A 26,707-nucleotide genomic window follows, 5' to 3' on the forward strand; every position below is an offset into this window, starting at 1 on the left:
TACATCGCTGAAATCCCTTGGGGCTCTTTGAAACGCTCCTGCAACCTCGCTTCTCGTATAAACTTCCTCTGGTCCCCGTTACCATGGTTACTGTCATTATTACATTATCTTTTGCACAATATTGGTTCGGAGTTGCTCTCCCTCTTTTTATGCAGGGCATGAAAAAGGGGCATAAATCAAAAGTACATAAAATAACCTGTGTCTTTTTATCCATGCCCTAATTACCCACAGGTGGTTCCATATTTTCCCGCCAAGTGCAGACGCATGCGTGTCAGTTGGTCACACAAGCACTATGGAAATGGTCTGTCCAAAACACTGGATTCATCAAAATTCTTCAGTGTTATAGAATAGTAACTTGATTGTGCCTCTTCAAGTTTCTTTTGAATTAAGAAATATTCTTTAACTATGCAGCACTCACAACAACCCAATAACAGATTCACTGTCAACGCTACCAATCCGAAAACAAGCAAATCATCTTCATCGGATTTATCTACTTTGTCCCGATTTAAGGATTTGACTGTAACAGTACAAAAATCCCTCGATGAGAGCTCCCTCCACAACTCGGACACTCCGAAGGATAGTGGCAATGAAAGCGAAACCGAAATAGAACTTACCGGATACCGTCGAATACGAACGGTAGGGCAAGGTTCGTTTGGAGTTGCCGTACTGTACGAACGACAAGTCGACGGCCAAGTGGTGGTCATGAAGCAAATCAACCTATCCGATCTGACCAAATCCGAGCGGGATTTGGCTATGAATGAGGTGGAAGTGTTCTCCAAGTTGCATCATCCGAACATTATCGCCTATTTGGGAAGCTTTGTGCGGGGGGATTACCTGTTCATAGAGATGGAGTTTGCAGATAAGGGAACTCTGGCTCAGATATTAATCGAGAAAAGTCACGGTGAGCGTCTACCGGAGCGATTCATATTGAATATTTTCGAGCAGATTTCGAGTGCAATCAACTACATGCACTCGCAGAATATCTTGCATCGAGATTTGAAGACCGCTAATGTATTTCTGAACAAGCGAGGGATCGTGAAGATCGGTGATTTTGGCATTTCGAAGATCATGAGCACAAGAATCCATGCTCAAACGGTATTGGGCACTCCGTATTACTTCAGTCCGGAGATGGTATGTAATCAAACCGAAGCTAAATAACGGTAAGAACTTTAACCATTCTTCTCCACAGTGTGAAGGTAAAGAGTACGACGAAAAGAGCGACATCTGGGCCCTGGGCTGCATTGTGGGCGAGATGGCCTGCTTCAAAAAAGCCTTCACTGCTTCGAATCTTTCGGAACTGGTTTCAAAGATTATGACAGCGAAGTATGTTCCGCTACCGGAAGGCTATTCGGACACGCTGAAGCACGTTCTAAACCTAATGCTTCAAATAAATCCCGCGGATAGACCATCCGCCGCCGAGATCCTCCAGTATTGGATCCCACTCATTTACCGCAATTTAGGTAAAAACGATGGCTTCAAATACGTTGCAATCGATTGTCCAAGCAAAAGTTCGACGATGTCAGGAGCAAAAGATCAAACCAATTCGTCGTCAACTACGGCTCCCCTGATGATGGGAACAGCTACACGAGATTACATGGAAGCGTCCACGGCTACCACCAGCAATTTGCCTTTGGTAGAGCGGTCAGTACTGTATCAGCTCAAATCATTCGGAAGTTCGACCAGTTTGACTCCACTTCAACTGCCGCCGGCTGGAAAAATCCGGCAAATCGCTACCAATGGGACACACTTCGTAGCCGTTATGTATGGTGAGACTAACATTGTTTCTATTTTACATACCTAGCGGGGATAAAAAAATCGTTTTTTATTGGATAATCTGAAAGTATACTAGCTTGACAATACACATTCAGAATTTCATATAGATTGGAAATTGGAACACTAGAACTAAAGTTACAGCCCATTGTAGCGCGCACCTTCCATGTGGACAAGCCAACGCGCGAAACTTTAAACGAGATTATTTCAAAATGGTGTTCATAAAAAGTGCCGTTACGGTGATCACAATTTCTAACTAGTTGACCAATTTGCATTTTTTTAAATTTGTTCGTATTTCAAATCTAGAGGAGCTGGAACTTTTCAAAAATAAATGCAAAGTTGACTTAAAAATACTTTGTATAAACTTTGTACACCAAAAACAACGACTTCTTCGTTCAACATGGATTTTTTCCATGGAATTTGTTTTTATTTTCGTTAAAGTACCTCGAGATTTGAAATACGAACATGTAAAAAAAAATAGTTTGAAAAGGGACCAATCATAAACCACGTTCACTTTTTGTGGTGGAGGGGGGGGGGGTGTTTGGTGAAAGTCTACGCTCCATACAAATTTCAATTTTTTTGTATGGACGACAGTATACGAGGGGGGGGGGGGGGGTTTGGGGTCTGAGATGGCCAAAATTTGGTCTACGTAGTTTATGAACAGCCCCAAATCGTTCAACTAGTTTTTAAGATACCGTCGTGTGGGGCTTCTTTTTACACTTTTTCATGGTTTTTCATGACATTATAACTCCCAGAGTAGAGATTTGTTTTTTACAATTTTTATACACAATAATCGTGAGTATGTATGTAAGATGTATGCAAAATTTGAACTAAATGCATCAATAAACAAAAACCAGATTAATCCACCTAGTGGTGATAGTGCCTTTCTCGTCGAATTTGTACTTATGAACTTTCCATCGACGTTAGCCAAAATGTTCCTGAATCCTGAAAACACTTTATATAGAAAAGCAACAATTTTAACAAAGCCACCATCGATTTGGGAAACTTATTGATGGTACATATTCCGATGTAATGTTCAACAGCAAAACAGAGCTAAAAAATAACAGACCTCTCAGTTGGCTGCTTGACCACCTTAACCCAAGTCGTGTATTGGGGTCATTATGACTCCATTCCATGCACTACGGGGTGAGCGTCAGCTAATGCATGAACAGTTTGGTCAGCTAATGCATGCATGATTTTGGTTTACTTCTATTAAATCACTTCCGATGGAACACCCGCAACCAATTCTGAAATATTATTACATGTTCTAGATGTGGCCTGAGACAATTTTCTTGTTGATCGTTCATCAGATTATCAAAAACGCCGCTATGGTTTAGTTCCCTTCTATATTTTACCACTTCCAGTGGGTTACTCGTCTCGTCGGCAGTTCTGGAACACTACCAGTTCTCCCAAATATGGTCTGAGACTATTTGTTGGCTAACCGCTTATCATGTTACTGAATAAGTCATTGATATGTCGCATGTATTGGTTCTCCTTTACATTTGTCCATTTCTGGCGGGACGCCCGGAATCAGTTCCGTAACACACTGATATGGCTTGCGTCCATTTCCTATAGTCTCTTAAATAGTCTGAGCCTATTTGCTTGCAAACGTTTATTAGGTTATCAAAAAAGCCGCGCTTTGCTGTGTCGCATGCATGGGTTGGGTACAATTTTACATTTACCCGCTTTCGGAGGGAAACCCGGAACTAGTTTCGGAACCACTGACAGTCCATAATGTGGTCGTAGCATTCTTCCTTGATAACCGGTCATCAAGGTGTCGGAAAAGCCGTGATTTTATGTGCCGCATGCAAAAGTTTTGTCAAATTTTATATACGGCCACTTCCGGCAGAACTCCCGCAATCGGTTCCGTAACACTACTGGTTCAGATATGGTCTGAGTCTTTTTTTATGCCAACCTTTCATTATCAAAAAAGCCGCGCTTTGATATGCCTAATGCATGGATTTGGTTCACTTTAATAATTGGACACTTCCGACAAGACACCCGGAACCGGTTCCGGAAACTACTGGTTCAGATATGGCCTGAGACTGTTTTCTTGCTAACTGTTCATCAGGTTATCAAAATTGCCGCAAGTTTGATGTGTCGCATGCATGGGTTTGGATCACTTTTACATTTGACCACTTCCAGCGGGGCGTCCTGAACCGGTTCCGAAACACTACCGGTTCAGATATGATCTGAGTTTTTTTATGCCAACCTTTCATTGGGTTATCCAAAAAGTCGCGCTTTGAGATGTCGCATGCATGGATTTGGTTCACTTTTTTATTTGGACACTTCCGGTGGGACATCCGGAATCGGTTCCGGAACCCAACCGGCTCAGATATGGTCTGAGACTGTTTTCTTGCTAACTGTTCATCAGGTTATCGAAATTACGGCAATTTGATGTGTCGCATGCATGGCTTTGGTTCACTTTTATATTTGGCCACTTCCGGCGGGACACCCGGAACCGGTTCCGGATCATAACCGGTTCAGATATGGTCTGAGACCGTTTTCTTGCGAATTGTTTACCATGTTGTCGAAATTGCCGCAATTTGATGTGTCGCATGCATGGCTTTGGTTCACTTTCATATTTGGCCACTTTCGGCGGGACACCCGGAACCGGTTCCGGAACACTACCGGTCCAGATATGGTCTGAGACTGTTTTCTTGCTAACTATTCATCAGGTTATCCAAAATGCCACAGTTTTATGTGTCGCATGTATGTGTTTGATCCATTTTTATGTATGGCCCCTTCCAAGGGTACTGGTCCGGAACACCTAAATGGCCATAACTCCGGAACGGCTGGACCGATCCGAACCATTTTCAATAGGATACAATGGGATCAGATTACGCGTCGAATGAACCGTTGGTCATTAGAATCGGTTGAGGTTTACTGCCAAAAAGTGATGTGAGTTTTTTTGTACACATACACACATACACACATACATACACACACACACATACACACACATACACACACACAGACATGTACTAGTCTACGACACGGAGGTGGGTCGGAAGTGCTTTCACATAACCTCAGGAGTCCCGCAAGGTTCCATCCTGGGTCCGGTGTTATGGAATGTCATGTACGACGAGATGTTGAGGTTAGAGTATCCAGTGGGAGTGGTGATTGTCGGATTTGCCGACGACATTACGCTCGAAGTCTACGGTGAAACGATCGAGGAGGTAAAGTTGACTACCAACCACTCGATCAAGGTTGTGGAGGCGTGGATGCGATCCAGGAAACTGGAGCTGGCTCATCACAATACAGAGGTGACGGTTGTTAACAACCTGAAGTCGGAGCAGCAGACGGAGATCAGTGTAGGAGAGTGTACTATCCTGTCAAAGTGCTCCGTCAAACACCTGGGCGTGATGATCAACGATAAGCTTACCTTCGGTAGCCACGTCGATTATGCCTGTAAAAGAGCCTCCACAGCTATTGCGGCACTGTCCCGGATGATGTCCAATAGCTCTGCGGTGTACGCCAGTAAGCGCAAGCTTCTGGCTAGTGTTGCTACGTCCATACTTAGGTATGGCGGCCCGGCGTGGGGCATCGCGCTAAGTACTAAATGCTACCGACGGAAGCTGGAAAGTACTTACAGGCTTATGTGCCTGAGGGTTGCGAGCACGTACCGTACCGTGTCACACGACGCTCTCTGCGTCATTACTGGTATGGTGCCTATCAGCATTCTTATCAGTGAGGACATGGAGGGCTTCGAAATGCGCGGCACAAGAGGCATACGCAGGACTGCCAGGATGGCCTCTATGGTCAATTGGCTGGAACGCCGTTTCAACGGCTATCACACATATCGTCTGGGAACTACAGAGGAGGTGGCGCGTGGACTCGGAGAGTGGCTAGTCCAGATTCAGTACAAGAGGTGGTCCAGGGGTTCGGAGTCGGCTTCGTAGGTCATACCGGTGCCCTGCGGTCGAGATCGACCCTTACAGCGATTAAGTGGCCGCGGAGAGGAAGTCCCGGTAGCGGTGCTGCCGTGGCGTCAGTCTACTGGGTTGGATCTGAGCCCGCGGTTGGAAAGGGGTCCCCGGCAAGGGTCGGGGTAGGTGAGATCCTGCTGTCTGCAACCTACGGATGCATCTGATAGGGCCTGAAGGGTAGTGATACCCTTCCTTTGCGGGCAGGTCAGATCGGGTTGCATGTGGGCATCAGTTCTTGATGTCCGCTCAGCAGTAGGGCGCGGGCGGGGTTGACCCTGCCCGCCTTCCGAGGACAAAGGGAGTGGCGAGGACCAAGGTTGCGACCATTCATTTGCAAAGATTTACATTCATTTGCTATTATCTCATTTCAGAAGCATGTTATCGAAAAACAATGTATGGATGAATTTAACCTTGTAGTTTTATCTGAAAGTTTGCCGAATAACATTGGGGTCGTACACGCATACCAAAGTCGTGAGCGAGCTGTGAAGGCAACTTTCCACAGCGTGAATGTAATTTACATTCACCGCGTGGAGAGTTGCCTTCACAGCTCGCTCACGACTTTGGTATGCGTGTACGACCCCAATGTTATTCGGCAAACTTTCAGATAAAACTACAAGGTTAAATTCATCCATACATTGTTTTTCGATAGCATGCTACTGAACTGAGATAATAGCAAATGAATGTAAATCTTTGCAAATGAATGATCGCAACCTTGGCGAGGACCACTCGGGAAACTGGCTAAGCGCCAGCATGCTACCGTGATGGACTCTCCAAAGCGAGTCATCGATGTTCGTTGCTGCAGGCTACGCAGCTAACCTTGTGGGTGCGATGTGCACTAGCCCCTCTCTGAAGCAATACCTTCTTGGTGGTTCCGGAGAAACGTAGGGTTTGGCGACCATAGGAATGGTTTAGTGGGTACGAGGAGAGAGTAGTCCTGGATTTTACTTTTGTTGTAGAAGACGGCCTGTCAGACCTACACTACCCTAACCTTCTGTTAGGGTGTCTGTTGAGCAGATTATCCCCCTATGGTTTAGAAGGAAAAAAAAAACACAGACATCACCTCAATTCGTCGAGCTGAGTTGATTGGTATATGTGACTCGACCCTCCGGGCCTTCTATCAAAAAGTCATTTTTGGAGTGAACATATAGCCTTTCCAGTACACTTAGTGTACGAGAAAGGCAAAAAGTTGTTCATACACCAATCGGACACATATCATATGGAACCGAATGGGGGCTACTGTGGACATTTTATCTATAACAAAGCTGCATTTCAAATTCCAGGGTTATTTAGAAAACTACTTTATACCAATACTGTAGCATAGTATATCACACATGATTTCAATAAAAAAAATGTGTTTTAAGATGGTTCTGTGCTACCTTTCACATTATGAGCAGCGTGATATTGCTATATAGATAGCCTGAAAATAGGGACCATCAATCTTTTATTTAGGTGAAACGGTCATTTATAATATACTAGCTCTGCATTAACATGTCTAAAGGGTCTAATTCGTTTTGTAAACGAACATTGTTTCTGTCGCTGTAGGGCTCATCTCGATCCACCCACGCATCTGGGGGCCGTTATCAGAAAGAGCGAAGATAGATCTTTCCGATAACGGCCCCCAGATGCGTGGGTGGATCGAGATAGACCCTACAGCGACAGAAACAATGTTTGTTTACAAAACGAGTTAGACCCTTTAGACATGTTAATGCAGAGCTGTCCCGGCAAACGTTGTCTTGCCAAGCTGTGGTGGTTTGACAACTGTTGAGCGCATAACGTCACCGCACTCTAGATTGATTTCATTTCGATCGTGTTGATTTCCTTCCCTGTTCATGGAAAATCAGTACTTTTTCAATTTTGTTACTTTTCTAGCTGATTTTCGTAACTTTTTGTACTTATAAACACAGCCACAACGAATACGAATCGTAACGTGCAAGGGTCATGCTGATCGGTTCGGCCGTTCGTGAGTTTTGTTGCCTCAAAGAAGCTACAAACTCATTTTTATATATATAGATAGATATAGAAGAAGAAGATAGATAGATAGATAACGATACAAATATTCGATTGTATGTTTATTAGCATGGGACACGCTTATATGGAAAAAATAAATTCTCGCTCCAGTCGAATTTTTAGATCCCATTTAGGTCCCATATGAACTGTGCAAAATTTCAGCGCAATCGGTTAAACTATAATTTAGCGCAAGCGGTTCAAAGTTTTCATAGGATTTACTATGGGAAAAGTTACACTTTCAGGTAAAAAATGGCAGAGGTCATCTCTTGTCACCTTAATTCAAATCGACCAACGCCTCTTGTAGATTAATCATTTATGAAACTTTTCTTCAAAGACCGCAAGGCGATTGGATGCTTGTGGAAAAGTTATTGATTTATTACCGATTAGTGATCCTACGAACGACTTTTTGTTTTGTTTTATCAGCAGCACTGCTGCTAGAAAAGTTTGCTTTATTGATCCATTCCTGAAGGAATCCTCGAAGACATTGCTGTAGCAATTTTTGCAGTATTTAGCTAAAGGAGTGCCCAGAGAATTTCCAAAGCAATTGTCGATATTTTTCGAATATTTTTTCGAAGAAATTCCTGAAAACAATCTCAAAAAAAAAAATGTCGAAGGAATCTTCAAATAAAAATAGTGGAAATGATTTCCACAAAAATTGCTAAATAAGCCACGACCCGTAGCGTAGTGGCTGCACGTTCACTTCATAAGTGGATGGTCATGGGTTCGATCCCAGCCCCGGCACTTGCAATTTTTCGTCAGTTGCTCTTCCCCCCAAGAGCGGCTGACACCTGACCCTCTTCTGAGCATATGCTCTAACGGACCCGGAAACTTGGATATCGGCTAACGGCAACCCATAATGGACCCCCAATCGGACTGGAAAAGGAACAAGAGCCACAAATCAAAATCTTCGTGCTCATCATCGTGCTACCATGGACAGGGTAGAAAAGTGACAGCAGAGTGAAGGCTTACCAGTTCGAATAAGAATTAGTGGAAATAAACTAGAATACATTTGGGCGCTGTACAAAGTGTAAGTGCAGCCGCCAATTTGAATCGCTCACGTAGTGCCCTAGCGGATAAAATAGCTGTAAATTAGGTTAAGTGGTTGAAGAATAAAAAAAAATCAAGATGGCGGCTTTTTAATGGTATTTTGGGCTCTAAAGCCATGCAATATGGGTATATATGGTGTGGGGAAGATGTCCGAAGTCCAAACATGGCGACCAGAAATTTCAAGATGACGGCTGTTTAATGGTGTTTTAGGCCCTAGAACCATACAATTTGGGAATATTTGGCAAAGGGAAGATGTCTGGAATTCAAAAATGGTGACCAGAATATCCAATATGGTGTCACAAAATTCCAGATAGCGGCTGTCACAGGCTCCAAAATCATGAAATATTAATTATATTTGATATGAAGCAGATGTCCGGTCCGGAGTCCAAAAATTACGACCAAAATATCCATGATGGAGGTCTAAAATCCAAGATGGCGGCTCCAAGTTCAAGATGGCGGTTGTTTAATGGATTGTCAAGCTCTAAAGGTATATTTGGTATGGGGAAGAAGTCTAGAGTCCAAAAATGGAGACCAGAATATCCAAAATTGCGGAATTAAATCCAAAATAGCGGCTCAAAATACAAGATAGCGGCAGTTAACCGAATCATATCTGGTGCCATGAAATGGATTTTTGTTAAACGCGTGAAAGTATGATGTTCATCAACATGTCACTTGAGTTTTGTTGAAATGGGGTTTCGAAGGCACGAGAAAGGCGCCATCACCGCTAGGTGGATTAATTAGGGTTTTTATTTAAAGAATACTTTGTCTTACCACGAAACATAGCAAATCGGAATGGGTATGCCGTTATCGCTTGTTTTCGAATAGGATGAATTGAGGAGCGTGAGATTACTGATGACACACATCCCTTAATAGCCCACGTATGCCACTGCATTTTTATACATACCGTCGTTAGGGGTGACATTGGGCCTAAAGGGTAACATTGGTCCATTGATCCTACGGATTCAATATAAGTCAGAGATTTTGACGGTGGATGCCAAGCATCTTAGAATAATGTATTCCAGTAGTTTTGCACACAAAATGCATTCCCGTCGTACTCTAAATGTGCGGAATAGTGGCCCAATATCATCCCACTATTGCCCAATGACACCCCGCATGACGGTACTTATATAAATTGTCTGCAGTAACAGAGGAATTGTCGAAAAAATATGAAAAGAAATCGCTCGAAATTTCAAACAATCGAATAACAACATTGTATTTTCCGATCGTTGACAAGAAATTCAGGATTTTTATGTGAACGTAACATATTTTTAAAAATTATTTAGATGTGATTTTCTACACGCAATGAAACTGGGTGTTATTATTTGAAAGTTTGAATCGATAAAAATGTCGTTTCGAATAGCACTCACTGTATTTCTGTAGGAGATGTTCAACCCAAGTAACCTGTTCGTTCCCAACTAGTTCCCAATAGTTTATTATAGTTTCGCGCCGAACCCACCTCCAATCTAGTACCACAATTGAGTGCTAGATGGTAGTGCTAGAAATGAGTAGCATGAGTTAAATAGTTGTAAGTAGTAGTAGGCAGTTAGGTTTCATTAAACTATAAAGTTATAAAATAAAATAAGTCCAAATTGCACTCCCAAGAAATAGAGTATTCAAAAATTGTACCCTATTTAAGTTTGCGAGTCAATGAAGTATTCCGTGAAGTGCCAGAATTTTCCATAAATGAAGAAGAAACCTCCTAGTGGCAGTTAGTCGAAACTGCGTGAGTTTTGTGGAACGTGAAGTTGCTCATTGTCCTATCGTACCACCACCCGCGTTGCATAGAGCTACTCTACAGCCGGAATCCGATTTTCCACCTGTGAATTTCCACCGGAAATCACGAACCTACCCCAACATAACCAAAAGTTCAAATAAGAGGGTACTTTATGAGTTAGGCAATTTATCAGAATCAGAACCTTCTAAAGCAGCTCCATTTTTAAGTAATTTTAGGAACTTGAAAGTTCGCATAAGGAAGCTTGATAGACATCTAAGCAGCTTCTGATGGAGCTTTTTCAAATGAACAAAAATGTACGTTTCAGATACCCTACACAGTCTGTGTTGATTTTGCTTGTATTAAGTGCAACTTGAACAATCTTACTGTACATGTGACACTCCTGTGTAGATTTGAACCGGGACTTCCAGCATGATGTCCTGCTGTCGTACCGCTGCGCTGTTGTTGATGTTTGATATGCTGAAGTTGACTGCACTACTGCACAAGTGTACAAACCTATAGCTGTCAATAGAATGTTGATTCAAGTAAGGTTTAAGCATCTTAGTCAGCTTTCAAGTAAGCTTTCAACAATGAGCCTTGCTGGGACTTAGGGGAAATGGGGGTAAAATGAACACCCTAAGCGTTTAGCGTCGTTTTCAATGGAAATATTGTAAAATGTTTCTTTTTTACCATGTAATATCGTAGATGGTATTATGTTCTAAACATTCTATAAGAAAAAAAAAACGCTCAAAACTAAACTTTTCCTTATTTTTTTTCCGATTTCAAAAAACGCTAGAAAACCGAGTAGCGAAAAACAGTGAGGGTAAAATGAACAATCGATGGGTGTAAAATGAACACATATTTAAAAGTTAATTTAAACGTGTAATTTCGGTATTTCAATTGCATGTCAGTAATTTTGATGTAAATTGTATGTGCTACGATTTTGAAACTTCTTATATAAAGTTTGCAATGTATTGAAAGAATTACACTAGTTTACAAAATAAAACGAAAGTCGTGAACTTCTGACAACGACCAAAATTTTTGAAGCACAATTCAGTGCTGATTTCGAAACCGACCTTCAAAAAATTTTAAGTAGAACAGTTTTTGAGTTTTAGCTCAATATCGAGCTTTACAACTTTTCAAAATATGTAATTTACTAAAATTCAAATATAGTGCGTTTTGTTCAACCAATTTTAAATCTTTTTCCATAAATTAAAAGCTGAATACAATACCATTCGATCATCTGAATACAGGTTTTGCGTCAGATTGATGAATTTCACGATATTGGCGAGTTTTAGGGACAATCTCCCTAAATTTTAGCAAAATTCCCAAAATTTTTTGAAGAAATGTATTTTTTCCAATAAGAAAAAAACAATTTAAAAATTCTTTCTCGACGTTAATTTGTCACATCATATGTAGGCGAGTTACAGTAGAAATTTCAGCTCAATCGGAGCATTGATTACGGAGAATGAGATTTTTGAAGTGAGTGACTTTGCTTAAAATAGAACAAAAATCGATTTCGAATCATCAACCTTGTATGGAAAGTCGAAAAAAAATCCACTCTACTGTAATTTTTTTCTTTCGCGTCTTCGAACTCAGGGCATGATTCTACACCAAAAATGATCATCAGCTTACCGAGTTCAAAAATGCTGTAAACTAGTGTTATTTAAAAAAAAATGTACTAAAACAGGCGGATTTTCTAATAACAATCTTATTTTGTTGAAGTAAGATATGTTTTCCTAACTTTTTACTCTATTCATGTAACGATATACGTTAGGGATTTCAGTATATTGAGTTTGAACAAAATCTTGTAAAAATTATATAAAGTTTGAACCAACTGTTCATTTTACCCCTAAGCTCTTGTTGGCGATACTCGCCTTACCGAATCTCGAAGGTCTTACTTCGCTAGTTGGTACTAGCACCGAAAATTCGATCACTCGCGATAGTACAACCAAGACCGTTTATTACACGCGCCGGGGGTAATGAACTTCGGATGATGTCATCGACCGACCAACGGAACAGAAATCGAACGTAGTTCTGTCCAGTTCAATGTGTATTTTCTTACTGATCTACTATTTACAAGTTTTGCTATTCTACGGTGGAAACCGATTCATCGTCGGTCACTCGTGCGCTCTCTCTCATGAAAGTTTAATTACGGGAATGAGAGAAAAAAACAGGGCTGTTTGGTCAATTTGTTATTCTAAAATCTATACAATTGTGGCTATCACCAACATTCCGGCCACCTTGAAACAGAATGTTTCAACAAATTCAAAAAACTATTTACAACTAATGCAGTTTCTGCATCCTGCGATGTACGGCTGGGCCTTCACGTTGCCGGTGGGTGCCACAACGCTGGCACGGAAATCCAGGGAATCCGTGATATTTGGGCCGATCCTCGGATGCAGCCGACCGGTGGGAATTCATCATTGTCGACCGGGAACAAAAAAAGAGACCAGGTAGATCTTACGAGGGTAATGTAAATTATTGGATCTGCAATTACCTTTGCAGAAACACAGGTGCGCATCGAGCAAGTTCTCCCACTAGGGGTTGCTCTACCTGGTTTCTGTTATGTTGTTCTTGGAGAAGGGAGCAGCGCGATTTTCGCCACAGGTCGCACTACTCCGTTGGACGTCGCTGTCTTGAGGGTTACCACACGGACGATACCGTCCTTTCCGGGATGGAGGTTGGTGATCTTTCCCAGCGGCCAGTTTGCTGGCGGGACGTTGTCCTCCTTGATGATGACGATAGCGCCGACCTCGATGGCGACTGCCGGCTTGCAACCTTTCGTTGCACGAGATTGCAGCTGTTGCAGGTACTCTGGGTACCAGCGGGACCAAATTTGCTGCAGGTGTTTCTGGGTTAACTCCCAGTGGTCCAAACGATTGTCAGCGGTCTCCTTCCAGTTCGGTTCAGGAACAGCTTGCAGGTTACTCCCAACAAGGAAGTGTCCTGGTGTAAGGACGTCGAGATCGCCGGGATCCTCTGGAATAGGCGTCAGCGGCCGAGAATTGAGGCACATTTCGACTTGCGCCAACAATGTTAGAAAATCCTCGTAGACTAAGTTGACGTTGCCGATGACCTTCAGCAGGTGAGTCTTTGCCGACTTGACCGCAGCCTCCCAGAGGCCTCCAAAATGTGGTGCTCTAGGTGGAATAAACTTCCAGGTGATCTCGTTCCCAGAGCACCAATCGAAGATTTGCTGGCGATCGGCGGCTTCTACCTTCAGCATGCGGTAGACTCTATTGAGTGCATGCGACGCACCCTTGAAGGTAGTGGCATTGTCGGAATGGAGTTCGACGATCCTTCCACGGCGGGCGACGAGTCGGCGGAGAGCAGCTAGAAACGCTGGTGTTGTCAAGTCGCTAACTAGCTCTATGTGGACTGCCTTGGTTGAAAAGCAGACGAAAATGGCCACGTAAACCTTGGTAGGGCCACGGTTTCGAACTGCTGATTTTGTGTAGAACGGTCCACAGTAGTCGACCCCGCACACGGAAAACGGACGCGTCGGCGAAACTCGCGAGACCGGCAGATCGGTTGTGCTCTGCTGGACTAGAGTGGGCTTGGATCGGAAACAAGTGTGGCATTGGTGGAAGACGGACTTTACGAGGTTTCTGCCGCCAAGGATCCAGAACTTCTGGCGCAGAGTGGCTAGCAGGAGTTGTGGACCTGCGTGCAGTAGACTTACGTGTAAACTGCTAGCCAGCAGAGCAGACAGCGGATGTTTGGCGGACAGAACGATCGGGTGTTTGTTTGCGATGGATAGTGCGGCGTTGCGCAGGCGACCACCAACGCGGAGGGTACCGTCTTCGTCGATGAAGGGCTTCAGCCACTTGAGTGCTGATGACTTGGCGACACGATCACCGTTTGCTAGATCCGAGAACTCCTCAGCGAATGTTTCGTGCTGTGCCAAGCGGCAGAGAAGGTGTTCAGCGTGTTGGAGCTCGGCGGTGGTGAGAGGTGGAATAGGTGGAGGTTTCGGTCGGTTGCCAACGCTTAGCGTAGCGGTGTGCGACCCGGAACGGCGCAGCTGTGCGCGCTCCTTCAAGCAGTGCAGATAGCGACTGCAGACTGCTACTACTCGGCGTAGCTTATCGTAGCGGGAATAACGGGAGAACAAATCTCCACAGAAAGTAGTTTGCGCGGCTGTCATCGCCACGACTGGAAGTTTGCGTCCTTCCTCGGACGCTGCGGGAGAGTTTGCTTCATCGATGATGGTCTTGGGCCAGCAGTCCGGCGCCAGGGTGAGCCAGGATGGCCCTTGCCACCAGCGAGACGAGTTGAGGATGTCTGCTGGGTTGAGTCCGCGAGAAATGTCGTCTGCAGGATTCTCGGAGCCAGCGATGTGCCTCCAGTGATCGATGCACGTGGTGTTCTGGATTTTAGACACCCGATTCGCGACGAATGTCTTCCAGCGAGTTGGAGAAGCGCGCAGCCACTGCAGCACGGTACTGGAATCTGACCAGAAATAGGCGGGAGGGGTGATCTTCAGAGATGCTTCGACCTTCTTGCAGAGCTGCGTTGCCAAAAGTGCGGCACAAAGTTCTAGCCTGGCGATAGTGTGGTGTGTACAGGGTGCGGCAGGAAAAAATGCGAAAAGTTCAAGGCATTATTACACGCTAAATATGGGATATATATGACTATTTTTTCATGACAGTATATCAGTCAATGTCTATATTCTAGCACTGAAAAATAAAAATGAACACATTTGATGTTTAACATGTGATAATGTTGGCCTAATAAGCGGATATCAATAAACTGCGCGCCCAATGGTCATTGAACAAAATGACTATAACAGTAACAAAATTAGCTCAAATTCGATGAACAACCAGACCACACTGATCCAGAGCCATGTAGTTTCACATACGAGATGAAATAAGTATATATATTTGATGATATTGTAGAGAAAATCAAAATTTTTGTTTTATCAGTTGCGAAATTTAGCGACCTGTGCGATTTTCTGCGGTTTGAAAATTCTGGTTGTCTTCATCTTCAGGCGTCGCCCTGTAAAGTTTAGTGACCAAAATGGGAATTTTTTTTAATTAACTTTTCAGAAAACTAGCCTATTATAGATCATGGAACGTTGAAACATAGATTGGTTAATGTCAAATGGACGAAAATGAGGTTTGAAGTTGAAAAACACTTTCGCATTTTTACCTGCCGCATACTGTAGACAGCGGAGCAACCTTTGACTTCGACGTCAGAAGGCGAACTTGAATGCCGTTCGTCGACTCCGTGCGAACAAAACAACAGGCTCCATACGCAACGGAGGATGCATCGGCGAAAAAATGGAGCTGAATACTGTCACTGTCGGGAGAAATAACCAGACGAGGAACTCGAACTTCGGAGAGGATGGATAGCGTAGTGTGGAACAGCTTCCACTCCTGCTGAAGTTTGTCGGGCAGCGGAGAATCCCACTCACAGGAGACACTGTCCTGCTTCAGCGCCCACAGACGCTGCATGAAGAGCTTTGCCTTCGCGATAACTGGACCTAGCAGGCCCAATGGGTCGAAGATCTGAGCGATGTACGACATCACTTTGCGCTTGGTTAGGATGGCAGCGGGGAGTGGTAGATCTACTTTGAATCGAAGGTTGTCGGCCTTCGGATCCCACAGCAGACCGAGCGTGGAGATTGCCTGCTCATCCTGCACGTCGTGAAGCGGTTGAATTGCCAGATCTTCCGGCGGAACATCTTGCAGCACTTCCTGAGCGTTCGAGGCCCATTTCTTCAAGGTGAATCCAGCGGATCCGAGCATAGCGGTGACTTGCTGTCGGAGAACTACAGCAGATTCCACGTCCGGTGCGCCAGACAGAAAATCGTCGACGTAGAAATCTTCGACGACAGGTTCGACGGCAGCGGGATACAGTTCCGCTTGATCCTTGGCGATCTGCTGGAGAGTTTTCGTTGCAAGATATGGTGCGCTTGCGGTGCCGTAGGTGACGGTTTGCAGCTCGTACGTCTCGATGGGATCGGATGGACTGGTGCGATGGCGAATTCGGAGGAATGATCGATCCTCGGGGTGGTGCAACACTTGCCGGTACATCTTCTCCACGTCTGCTACGACAGCGATGATTCGCGTCCGGAACCTCAAGTAGATGGAGTAGAGGTCCTGCTGGACAACCGGTCCAACCAGGAGCGTGTCGTTCAAGGAGTAGCCGGACGAGGTCTTGCATGACGCGTCGAAGACTACCCTGACCTTCGTGGTCGTGCTCGATTCCTTGAATACGACGTGGTGGGGAATGTAGCAGTGTGGGATACGATCATCAGGCTCTGACACCTTATTCATGTGGCCAAGGTGCAGATATTCGTCCATGAACCGATCGTATGAGTCCTTGGTTGCAGGATCTCTTCCAAGACGGCGTTCCAGGCTCAAAAAGCGTCGATCGGCGATTGATCTGGATTCTCCCAGAACCTTTTCAGGATCTTCGGTCCTCGGGAGGCGAACGATGTACCTTCCTGTCGTATCGCGCGTCGTCGTTGCAGCGTACAGCTCTTCACAGCGATTCTCTTCGGACGATCGAACTGGACCCGATGGAATTGTTTCCATGTCCCAGAACTTGCGTAGAGCGGATTCCAGTCGATCATCAGCGGTAGAGAGATAGCAGAAACGTGGAATGCAGGTAGCCGAGCGCGAGGCGGGACCAGTGACCGCCCAACCAAATGGAGTTTCGACTACCCACGGAAGATCTTCACCAAGAGAAATCTTCCGTCCCGTGTGGAGTTCCCAGTAGGTTTCACTACCGATGACGAGGTCAACACTTCCAGGAACACTGAACTGCGGATCCGCTAGCTGTACGTGTGGCAATTTCCACGCCGAGATGTCAATCGGCATTGTTGGTAGATCTGACGACGGCTGCTTCAGTACCAAAAACTGCAGTTTCATCGAGATCGTTCGATCTCCCGACTCGATGGTGGCAGTAATGGCACTACTAATCTTCTGCGTAGATGATCCGATGCCTGCGACGGACACATCCACTGTAGACCGGCGACTGTATAGATTCTTCGCCAGCGGTTTCGAAATGAAATTCGACATCGATGCCGAATCGAGGAGAGCTCGAGCCTTGTGCGTGTTGCCGTGATCATCGACGATGTTGAGAATGACCATTTCCAGCATCGTCATGGTGCATGCAGTTTGGACTGCCATGCTGACTTGACGGGAACCCGAAGCATCCACAGATTGGGAAGTGGATGGACGCGGTTGTTGAACCAATGGAGCGGGCTTCGATGACACGGTTGGCTCGGCTAAGCTTGTTTGGATGGCTGGAGTAGCGGATACTTGTACTGGAGCGGGATCGTGCAGAAGCGAGTGGTGCTTCTCACGACACGTGCGACAGCTGAATTTGGAACCACACTTCTTGGATTGGTGGCCGAAGCTGAGACAGTTCCAACACAGCCGCTTCTGGGAAACCAGCTCACGACGCTGGCTGACACTTTTCCCAAGGAACACCGGACATGTTCGCAACGAATGACTGTCCGAACAGGAAAGTGGACACGAATAGCTTGGAGGGGATGCTGTTGCGGCGTTGGCTGACACTTTCTGCTTGAAGCTCTTCTGCGGATTGCCGGCCACCTTCGACGAGGCAGAGTGATGACTTTCTGGTCCTACGGACTGGAGAATCCGTACCCGTTGGTATAGAAATTCGACCAGTTCATCGTACTTCACATCGTCCTTCTGGCTGGTTTTCTCCTCCCAGGCCCGAAGTGTCGCTTGATCCAGCTTGTAGGAAAGCAGATGGATGAGTGGCAAGTCCCAATGGTCCACGGGTTCGCCCAGCTTGGATAGGGCGCGAACATGGCGTTGGTAATCGTCGACCAAGCCGTGGATGCGCGTTGCACACTCCTGCTTGACTGCTGGCAGATCGTAGAGAGCCCTGAAGAGCTGCTTCTTGAGGTACTTCCGGTTGTCGTACCTTTCCGTCCCATGTCGTCGCGTAGTTGTCAGCCTCGATGTCCACTGATTCGAAGGGTTTCTTGGCACTACCTTCGAGGGATTGAAGAAGATACTGAAGCTTGGCTACAGCTGGGATGTCTCCGTTCACGTGGACCATCGAAGTAAAAGTATCCCGAAATGAGATCCAGCGCGAGAAATCGCCGTTAAACTTCGGCATCTCGATTTTGGGTAGGCGGAGGTGGAAATGCGGCTGATGATGTTGCGCAGCTTGCATTGAATTGTTGAGCGCTGACTGGTTTGCGTCAGCCACGCGCTTCGAGAGCAGGAATCCCTTTGCTCTGCAGAACCGTTGCTCGAATTCCACCCGTTCGTCGATGTGCTCGTCCAATTCCTCCTCTTCGTCAAGTCTTTCGATGACACTCTGACACTCTGCGTAATCTTCGTTCAGCTTGTCCAGCGATTCCACACGTACACACAATTGACAGCTGTCGCGAGCATGATCGTAGTCGCGAATAAATCGCTCCAGTGCATCCAGCAATTTGATCAGGCATTTGCGGCGCGATAGGCTGTCGGCCAATAGCTTCTCCTCTTTGCTGGGCATCGCGAACGAAACGAACGGAAACGGTAGTTGAAATCGAACGACAAATCCTTCCCGGCGCGCAACTGACCGTTTCTACGCGAGACCGAACCGGCGAGGGTTGAACACAATCGAACGATTTGCTCCTTCCCGTCGCGGTGTCGAACCCTTTCGCGACGTTAAATTCGACGGAAGTGGATCGTTTTTAATCGAATCGATCTCTCCTTCCCGTCGCGAACGAACCCACTTCTACGCGGTATCGCAAATCGAGGGCGCGAACGGCTTCCCACTCGATTCGCGGCCGTCTTACCACCAAGCCACAATAGCAAATAGAAAAGCTACCCACTTTCTTACGTTAAAACCACGGCTACTGCTAGCCACATGCAAAATAATTAGAACGGACTCACCGGGAGCAATCCTTGGGGCGGATGCTATCCAAAGGCTCGATGGAATTGTGCCAAATGGATCCAATGGCAGGAGGTTGATGGTGCTGAGTCACGTTTCCAATCGTTGAAGATGGCGATGACGGTGATATAGTGTGAATCACCTTGCACAATGGCCACGGACAGTTCACAGAAATGGCCAGGACAAAGTCCGATCTTCTTCTTCACCACAGAGTAACACTCGCCTTAGTGCACTCCCAAGCGCGAAATTGTTCTTCACGCTAATCACTCGCGAAACGTTTGCCGACGGTAGAAAGTACTTCGAAAGTTTGCTTTTGCACACCCGCGATCGAAGCACTTGAACGAATACCCAAGTAACCACGAAGCCGTATATAAGTGCATCAATTTTGCTATATATTGATAATTAAAATTATGAATATAATGCAGCATAACTTTATACACCTCATTGAAGCAATATTAAAGTCGAAAAGGGCCCCACTAAAATCAAATTAGTGCCACATTTTGCAGCACGCTGACAGCCATTGCTAAAGTAATATAAATGCATGTGCTGTACATTTGCATTGCACATGCTTGATGCGTGCAACACGAAAAACCAAAACAAAAATCTATTTTTAGCACCGGTTTCGTTATCGACGGTACTGATGCCCCCGCACATGAATGTTTAACCATTATTTTTTTGTCGTCAGGTCGGGAGTCGAACCAGAAGTGTTGAAGACCGCTAGATGAGTTCCATACGCGCTGGCGCCTTGGACCGTTTCTGCTGCAGTGATAACAACAGATATTTGATTCACTAAAAGGAACCTGTTCTTCTGTCCCAATCATTGTAGTAGAGGGTAAAACGACTATGTCATATGTAATAGAATACAGTAAATTACCTCATTCCGATAAATTACTGATAAATACATAATACATTTTAGAAGATATTCAATCAACATAAGAAAATTAAAACTTCGATTAAAACACCCTTCGCACACTGCTCATATGCTAATTGTGATTTCCATCGTTATTGGCATGTGATAGCAGCCTACAGAAAACAGAAAAGTTCATCTCTAAATAGGTTTTGCTGTCGATCGGTGGCTCAAACGGGGAATCACTTGGTCGGTAGTCGAACCAGAAATGTTGAAGACCGCTAGAGTTGATCGTAAAGTTGTTCAATCTTCTTGATTTCATTTGTTTACCATTAGAGTCAAGCTTTTATAATTGTATTGTTAGAGCAAACTTTGCTAGTTTGTACATTGCATTTATTCAGTTTTTGCAGTGTTGAATTATTGAATTATCTTATATCACCTTTTAATAAACCCGAATGTAAAGAAAAATGCAATGCATCATCACACTGATAATGCCAATCTAAAGGATTATTGCATGACAAGTGTGGAATTACTGCATTTCGCATTGCAAAAGTTGATATTCAGTCTAATTCGTGCAATGTTATAATGCTTGTGGTTACTTGGGTAGTCACTACCGTTCACCCAAATTACCGTCGCAAAATCGTATTTGCGAATTTGTATCACCGTGTACGAATACGGTATCACGTCACTGTCTCCCACGGCTGCCGAATAGTAGGGGAACAAAGCCCAAAATGCCAAGATGGGGTAAAATGGCCCAACTCATAAAATCATTCCGGAAAGGGACTTGATCATTACTATAGGTGAATGGTGTCAAGATATGTTTGCATCAAACATTCTTCTAGAAGCTAAGCCGCCAAACCCACGGAAAATCTTTTGATTACCCAATGAAAATTGCCAACTTCCGGTTTTTCGTGCTTGCAATTAAGGTTTTTTGGTGATTTTATTACCAGCCATGTGTTTCCAAGGAGATTGAGACACACATGGAGACGCATGGTTGTTGATGTCTACGCTATCCACGTTAGGGGTCATTCAAATATGACGATCATCATTCCGCGGGAAGGGGGGTGTCGCTCCATGTATTGAGTATACGATAAAAGTAGACAGAGGGGAAAAAAGGAGCAGGGAATGCCCGAAAAATGTTGGACGTGATTTTTGAATGTTTTCATGAAGTGGCATCTTACCCCATGGCAGGCGGCCTTTTTGCACCACTTCCGTTTTACGAACCAGTTTTTCAAAAGGCTAAAAATCGATGAAAATGCACTAGTTTTGTGAAATTTTTTGCTGAAATATCAAGCAAATTTTGTCTAGTTGCTGTTACCACTTTGAATGCCTACGAAATGAGGGTATTTGTCATTGAAAACGACGAGAGTCTGAAAAATGGCATATTGCCCCACTTGCCCCTACCCGCCTTGGTACTATCCCCACGCGCGAAATAGTCACACACGATCGAGCACTGATTGAAATTATTTCTTCTGCACACTGTCCACCGAGGTTCACACGCCTTTGTGATACCTCCCAGCGCACTCGCACCGTATGTCCGTTCGCACAAAAGCAATCGAAAATTGCCTAACTGAAAGGCAGCCACCGACAATGACCTGCGCGCGCGGTTGGTCGGTTTGATTGTTTCAATGCACTGCACTACCGCGGCGGGGAGAAGCACTTTTCGGTTTGTAATTGCCTTCGAATCCGGCTCGAAGGACCAAATGTTGGCGATACTCGCCTTACCGAATCTCGAAGGTCTTACTTCGCTAGTTGGTACTAGCACCGAAAATTCGATCACTCGCGATAGTACAACCAAGACCGTTTATTACACGCGCCGGGGGTAATGAACTTCGGATTAGAGGGTCTTGCCCGGGATTTCCCGGGACAAAAATCCCGGGAAATCCCGGGATCTGAAAAATCCCGAATCCCGGGATATTTTTCTTAAATTCCCGGGATTTCCCGAAATTAGAAAACTGGCAAAAGTGTATTGTATTGAAACATAACAATTCACACAAGACGTTTTATCCAAGGTTTTTTCATCACAGGGCTGGTCCAGCGGCCATCTTTTTCTAAGAAAATCAATTTTTTTATGGGAATCCTTGTGAATATGCAACTGATTTGGTAGAATATCATAATGAGGATTCGAAGGATATATGCAATTTTTCTTGCAAAATTTATAGTTGCAGAATTTGTAGACGTTTTCCACTGAGCATGTCAAATATTTCCAAGTGGAACTTCTGCAATTTTTATTTAAGATATCTGAAATACCTGTAGCCATTTTTGACAGACTTCTCAAGTAAATCTGATGCTGAAAGATACTAGATTTCTAGAGTACTACATTTTCAGAGGATTTTAAAGAAATCCAGTTAAAAAAATGTATTGATAATTACGTGAAATGAGAAGTTTTAACAGAATTGTGGCGAAAAGTCGCTCACATAAATCACAGAGTTTTGGGAGGCTTTCATCTAGAAAATTTGAGTAAACATCCTCAATGCGCTTCTGCTTTACCAACATCAAGCAGGCATACGATTGCAAAAATGGTTTAAATGGTCGATAAAATAATATCTGAAATACACTGCCTGTTCCAGTAGTGATGTAATTTTATAAAATTATAATAAAAAGAAAGTAATAATTTCTTTCGAAAACAACAAGGAACATCTGGAGATTGCCAAAAGAAAAAAGACAATTACACCGTCTTCGGCCAGAGGCCGCACAGACTGAACATTACTAAAATTAGACAACGGACAACACATAAAACACTCAGTGGCCCAGTGGAGAATTTTCCGTTTGACGAAAAGTTTTCCCCGATTGGAGAGGGAAACGAACCCACATTCCGAGGCTTACTAGACACCCAAACGACTGACGCCGCTAACCGCTCGGCCACGAAGTCCACAAAGATTGTATTTTTTCTAAATATATCGAAAACAAGACCAGTGGAACTTCGTGATAAATTTGTCAAAGTCAAAAAAAAAGAAACGTCTGAAGGTGGAAAGACATTTCTTATGAATTTCATTGAAGAAATTTTGTAAGAAGTTTTAAAAGATTCTTTGAAGAAATTATTTTAAAGGTATATCGAATAAATTTATTTTAAGAATTTTTTAAGCAAGCAACTTTTCAAATCAATCCAAAGTTTTCCATCTCTCCGGCAGAAAAAATCTCAAATTAAATCCCAGAAATAACATATGGAGAAAACACTTGGATCAATGAAATAATTTCCCCAGAAATCTTTGTTAATTAGTTCCTCTAGGAATAAAAATATAGTTTGAAATAAGTTAAAAAATCGACGACAACTTCAGTAGGAATTCCATCCAGAACTTTTTCATGTCTTACATGGTTAAAATGGGGCTATTTGTTTTTTTTTTGTGAAATTTCATCTTTTTCGCAAATTCGAATAAATAAAAAAAAATCAAAAAATATGTTTGGAAACGCATTTCATACAATTTTTCTTGGTTTTTGGAATATTTGGATTTATCCCGGGATCCCGGGAAATCCCGGGATTTAAAAATTAAAAATCCCGAATCCCGGGATTTTTTTCAGTCCGGGAAACAAGACCCTCTACTTCGGATGATGTCATCGACCGACCAACGGAACAGAAATCGAACGTAGTTCTGTCCAGTTCAATGTGTATTTTCTTACTGATCTACTATTTACAAGTTTTGCTATTCTACGGTGGAAACCGATTCATCGTCGGTCACTCGTGCGCTCTCTCTCATGAAAGTTTAATTACGGGAATGAGAGAAAAAAACAGGGCTGTTTGGTCAATTTGTTATTCTAAAATCTATACAATTGTGGCTATCACCAACAGCTCTGTTTGTTTTAAAGTTTTTTCTAAAATTTTATTAGAAAAATAACTATTTTTTTCTTCACTAAATATTTTGTTTTAGGAGTAAATCATTAGAATATGGTATCACATATGTAGAAATTTGCTAATAATGGACGAATTGTCCTTAATTACGATTAGTTCAATTTTACATCAGACCATATTGTTTGCATGATATTCGCTATTTTCCTCATTTTAAAGTGGTTTAGCTAATGTTTAAGCCCAATATCAGAAGAAGTACAATCATTTATGTTGTTGCATAGAACCCAATCGTTACAATATGCAAAAATAGCCTAAATGCTGTAAAACACCACCCTGTTCATTTTACCCACATCTTAGCCAGAAAGTTCCATTCCGAAAATTATCTGAACTTCGTGGAACTTGAAAGTTCATTTGTCATGGGTAGCGGAACTTTTGGTTACGTGGGAATTGTTCAAGTTCATCATCCACAATCCATCACTTAGGCAACCTTTACGCTGCCGACTCAGATGAGTTACATAATGAAAATCATGTAACAAGTTTTCATTTTGCAATTTATTTCAGTGGCATAACAAACCAGTACGGAAAAGAAAATCAGAATGCTAAATGAGTTAGATAAAATCAAATTCAATGAAGGGAATAAAGAAACTTGTTTTGTACCCATTACCGGCTACTCCCGTTGAGTTGACAGCATTCAATTTAAACGCTTTTTTTTTTAAGTAACACTTTCAATTTTATTTTTATTTTAACTAATCTGCACATCGTTCAAACTGAAAATGGTACAATCGTCATTCAGCTCATGGAACGGAGTGAACTGAAACGCAGTACAATATTACAAAACAGCAAACAGGAGTTTTCAGCAGTCAATTTTCGGACGCCCTTAGGGTTAATAGAAGTTCAAAATAAAAATGAACCCCGTTGGTGTAAAGGTGTAAAGTGTGAGTATTTTTTGTTACAGATGGTTCCGTATTTACGTGGGGCGAAGGCAACAAGGGCCAACTAGGCCACAATGCTCTGGAAACGTGGCGTCACTATCCAACCAGAGTGGATGCAATACAGCGGTACAACGTAGTCGGGTAAGCCATCTCTAGGAGCTTCTTAGCGATATCTTTAGTATTTGAGTTTTTCCTCGATCCAGAGCTGCTACGGGAACCGGTTTCACAGTATTCTGGACCAACCTGGGTGTTGTCTTGAGCTGCGGTGACAATTCCTCCGGATGTCTCGGTCATGGCAATCAGATCTCGCTGCTGGTTCCAAAGATTGTTCAAAAGTTGAACAACATTCGTATCAGCCAGGTGGCCTGCGGTGCGCACCATGTGGTTGCCCTTTCCGATCGAGGCCATTTGTACACTTGGGGATCGAGCAATGATGGTGCGCTGGGACTGGGAAAGCAGATGTTGGCCAGTGCTGAACCTCGGCGGTTGATCGTTTCGCAGATGATTCAGGATATCCGGGAGATCTACTGTGGACCGGATTGCACGGTGATTTTGACTGAAAGCGGTTCATGCTACTGCTGTGGAAGCAACAGGTATAATCGACTTGGATTTGGGATGAAGGTTACCCAGATGACTGCTTTGCAAAAGGTGACGTTCGTCGAGAAGAAGATTTTGAGTGTGAGTGTTGCCGAAAGTTTCGGGACGTATTTGATCGAGGGGAACTATGTAATCACGACTGGGGAGAACAACAACGGCCAGCGAGGTTTGGGTCACACAGAGGAAAAATCCGAGCCAACGGTGGTGAAGAATTTACTATCGCGCTTTATTACGGTAATTGTGTGTGTGTTTTTTTTTTAAATTTTGGATGTAAACAGTTTTTAACAATTAATTTTCAGAAAATAAAATGTCTTTCAACATATGTGGTGGCAACCTCGGACGACAATTGCGTTTTATTTTGGGGCACGAGATTAGGTATTCCGGAAACTGACATAAACGCATCTTTGGAGAACACTTCAAACAACAATCATCCTAATAGGGTAAAAGACAACAATACATAGTTTTTTTCTGTTTTCGTTGGACATTGGCTGATCAAGAATCACTTTTACTGTAAAAACAATAATGATTTGACCTCAACCAACAATGGCAAACGTAAACAGATCTTGACGTGTTCCCACTATCTGTTCTTTAAAAGATTGCAAAAATGAGTTTTATTCACAGGTACCTGAAAGTTCATCGATTGGAAACAGCACAGCAGCATTTACAAACTTTCTAACATCGGTTTACAAATACGAAACTTTCTTGGATCCCATCGATATATTGGCGTGAGTATTAGGTTCTATTTTGTTTCTAACGTTCTCTAAAAATATGTATATTTTTGCAGTCTCTATTCATCTAAACAACAGCAGGATAAAGGAAGCTTTGTGAAACTGGTAGATATAGTGTTCTGATTTTAGTAGATACAACATGTCCTCTTGTTTAGATGTCATTTTATATGCAGATTCTTGAAAGCAGTCAATAAAGTGCTTACCGAGTTTAATTATTTATGAAATTGCAAAATGTTTTGTTTCTTATTAAGGTGGACACATCTAGTACTAGTTAATGGGTTTTCGTTCTTTTTATCTTTTTGTGTGCAAGGAAGGAAGAAGAATAATAGACAAGAAGACAAGAAGACAAGAAGACAAGAAGACAAGAAGACAAGAAGACAAGAAGACAAGAAGACAAGAAGACAAGAAGACAAGAAGACACGAAGACAAGAAGACAAGAAGACAAGAAGACAAGAAGACAAGAAGACAAGAAGACAAGAAGACA

At 43.5% G+C, this 26,707-nt stretch overlaps 2 protein-coding genes across 2 annotated transcripts in view; both read left to right on the forward strand.

Moving 5' to 3' along the window:
- The window catches only part of LOC109417806 (dnaJ homolog subfamily C member 22), a 263,856-nt gene that overhangs the window by 18,662 nt on the left and 218,487 nt on the right, over positions 1-26,707 (forward strand). The gene's annotated exons all lie outside the window — the stretch shown is intronic.
- LOC109417615 (serine/threonine-protein kinase Nek8) lies at positions 351-26,346 on the forward strand. The gene is made up of 7 exons (XM_029869625.2): positions 351-1,131; positions 1,190-1,766; positions 24,922-25,039; positions 25,102-25,729; positions 25,795-25,935; positions 26,117-26,220; positions 26,280-26,346. The coding sequence occupies exons 1-7, from the start codon at positions 406-408 to the stop codon at positions 26,344-26,346; spliced, it is 2,361 nt and encodes a 786-aa protein (XP_029725485.2). The 5' UTR covers positions 351-405.

The sequence above is a fragment of the Aedes albopictus genome, chromosome 2 (genome assembly GCF_035046485.1).
Source record: "Aedes albopictus strain Foshan chromosome 2, AalbF5, whole genome shotgun sequence".
NCBI lineage: Eukaryota > Metazoa > Arthropoda > Insecta > Diptera > Culicidae > Aedes > Aedes albopictus.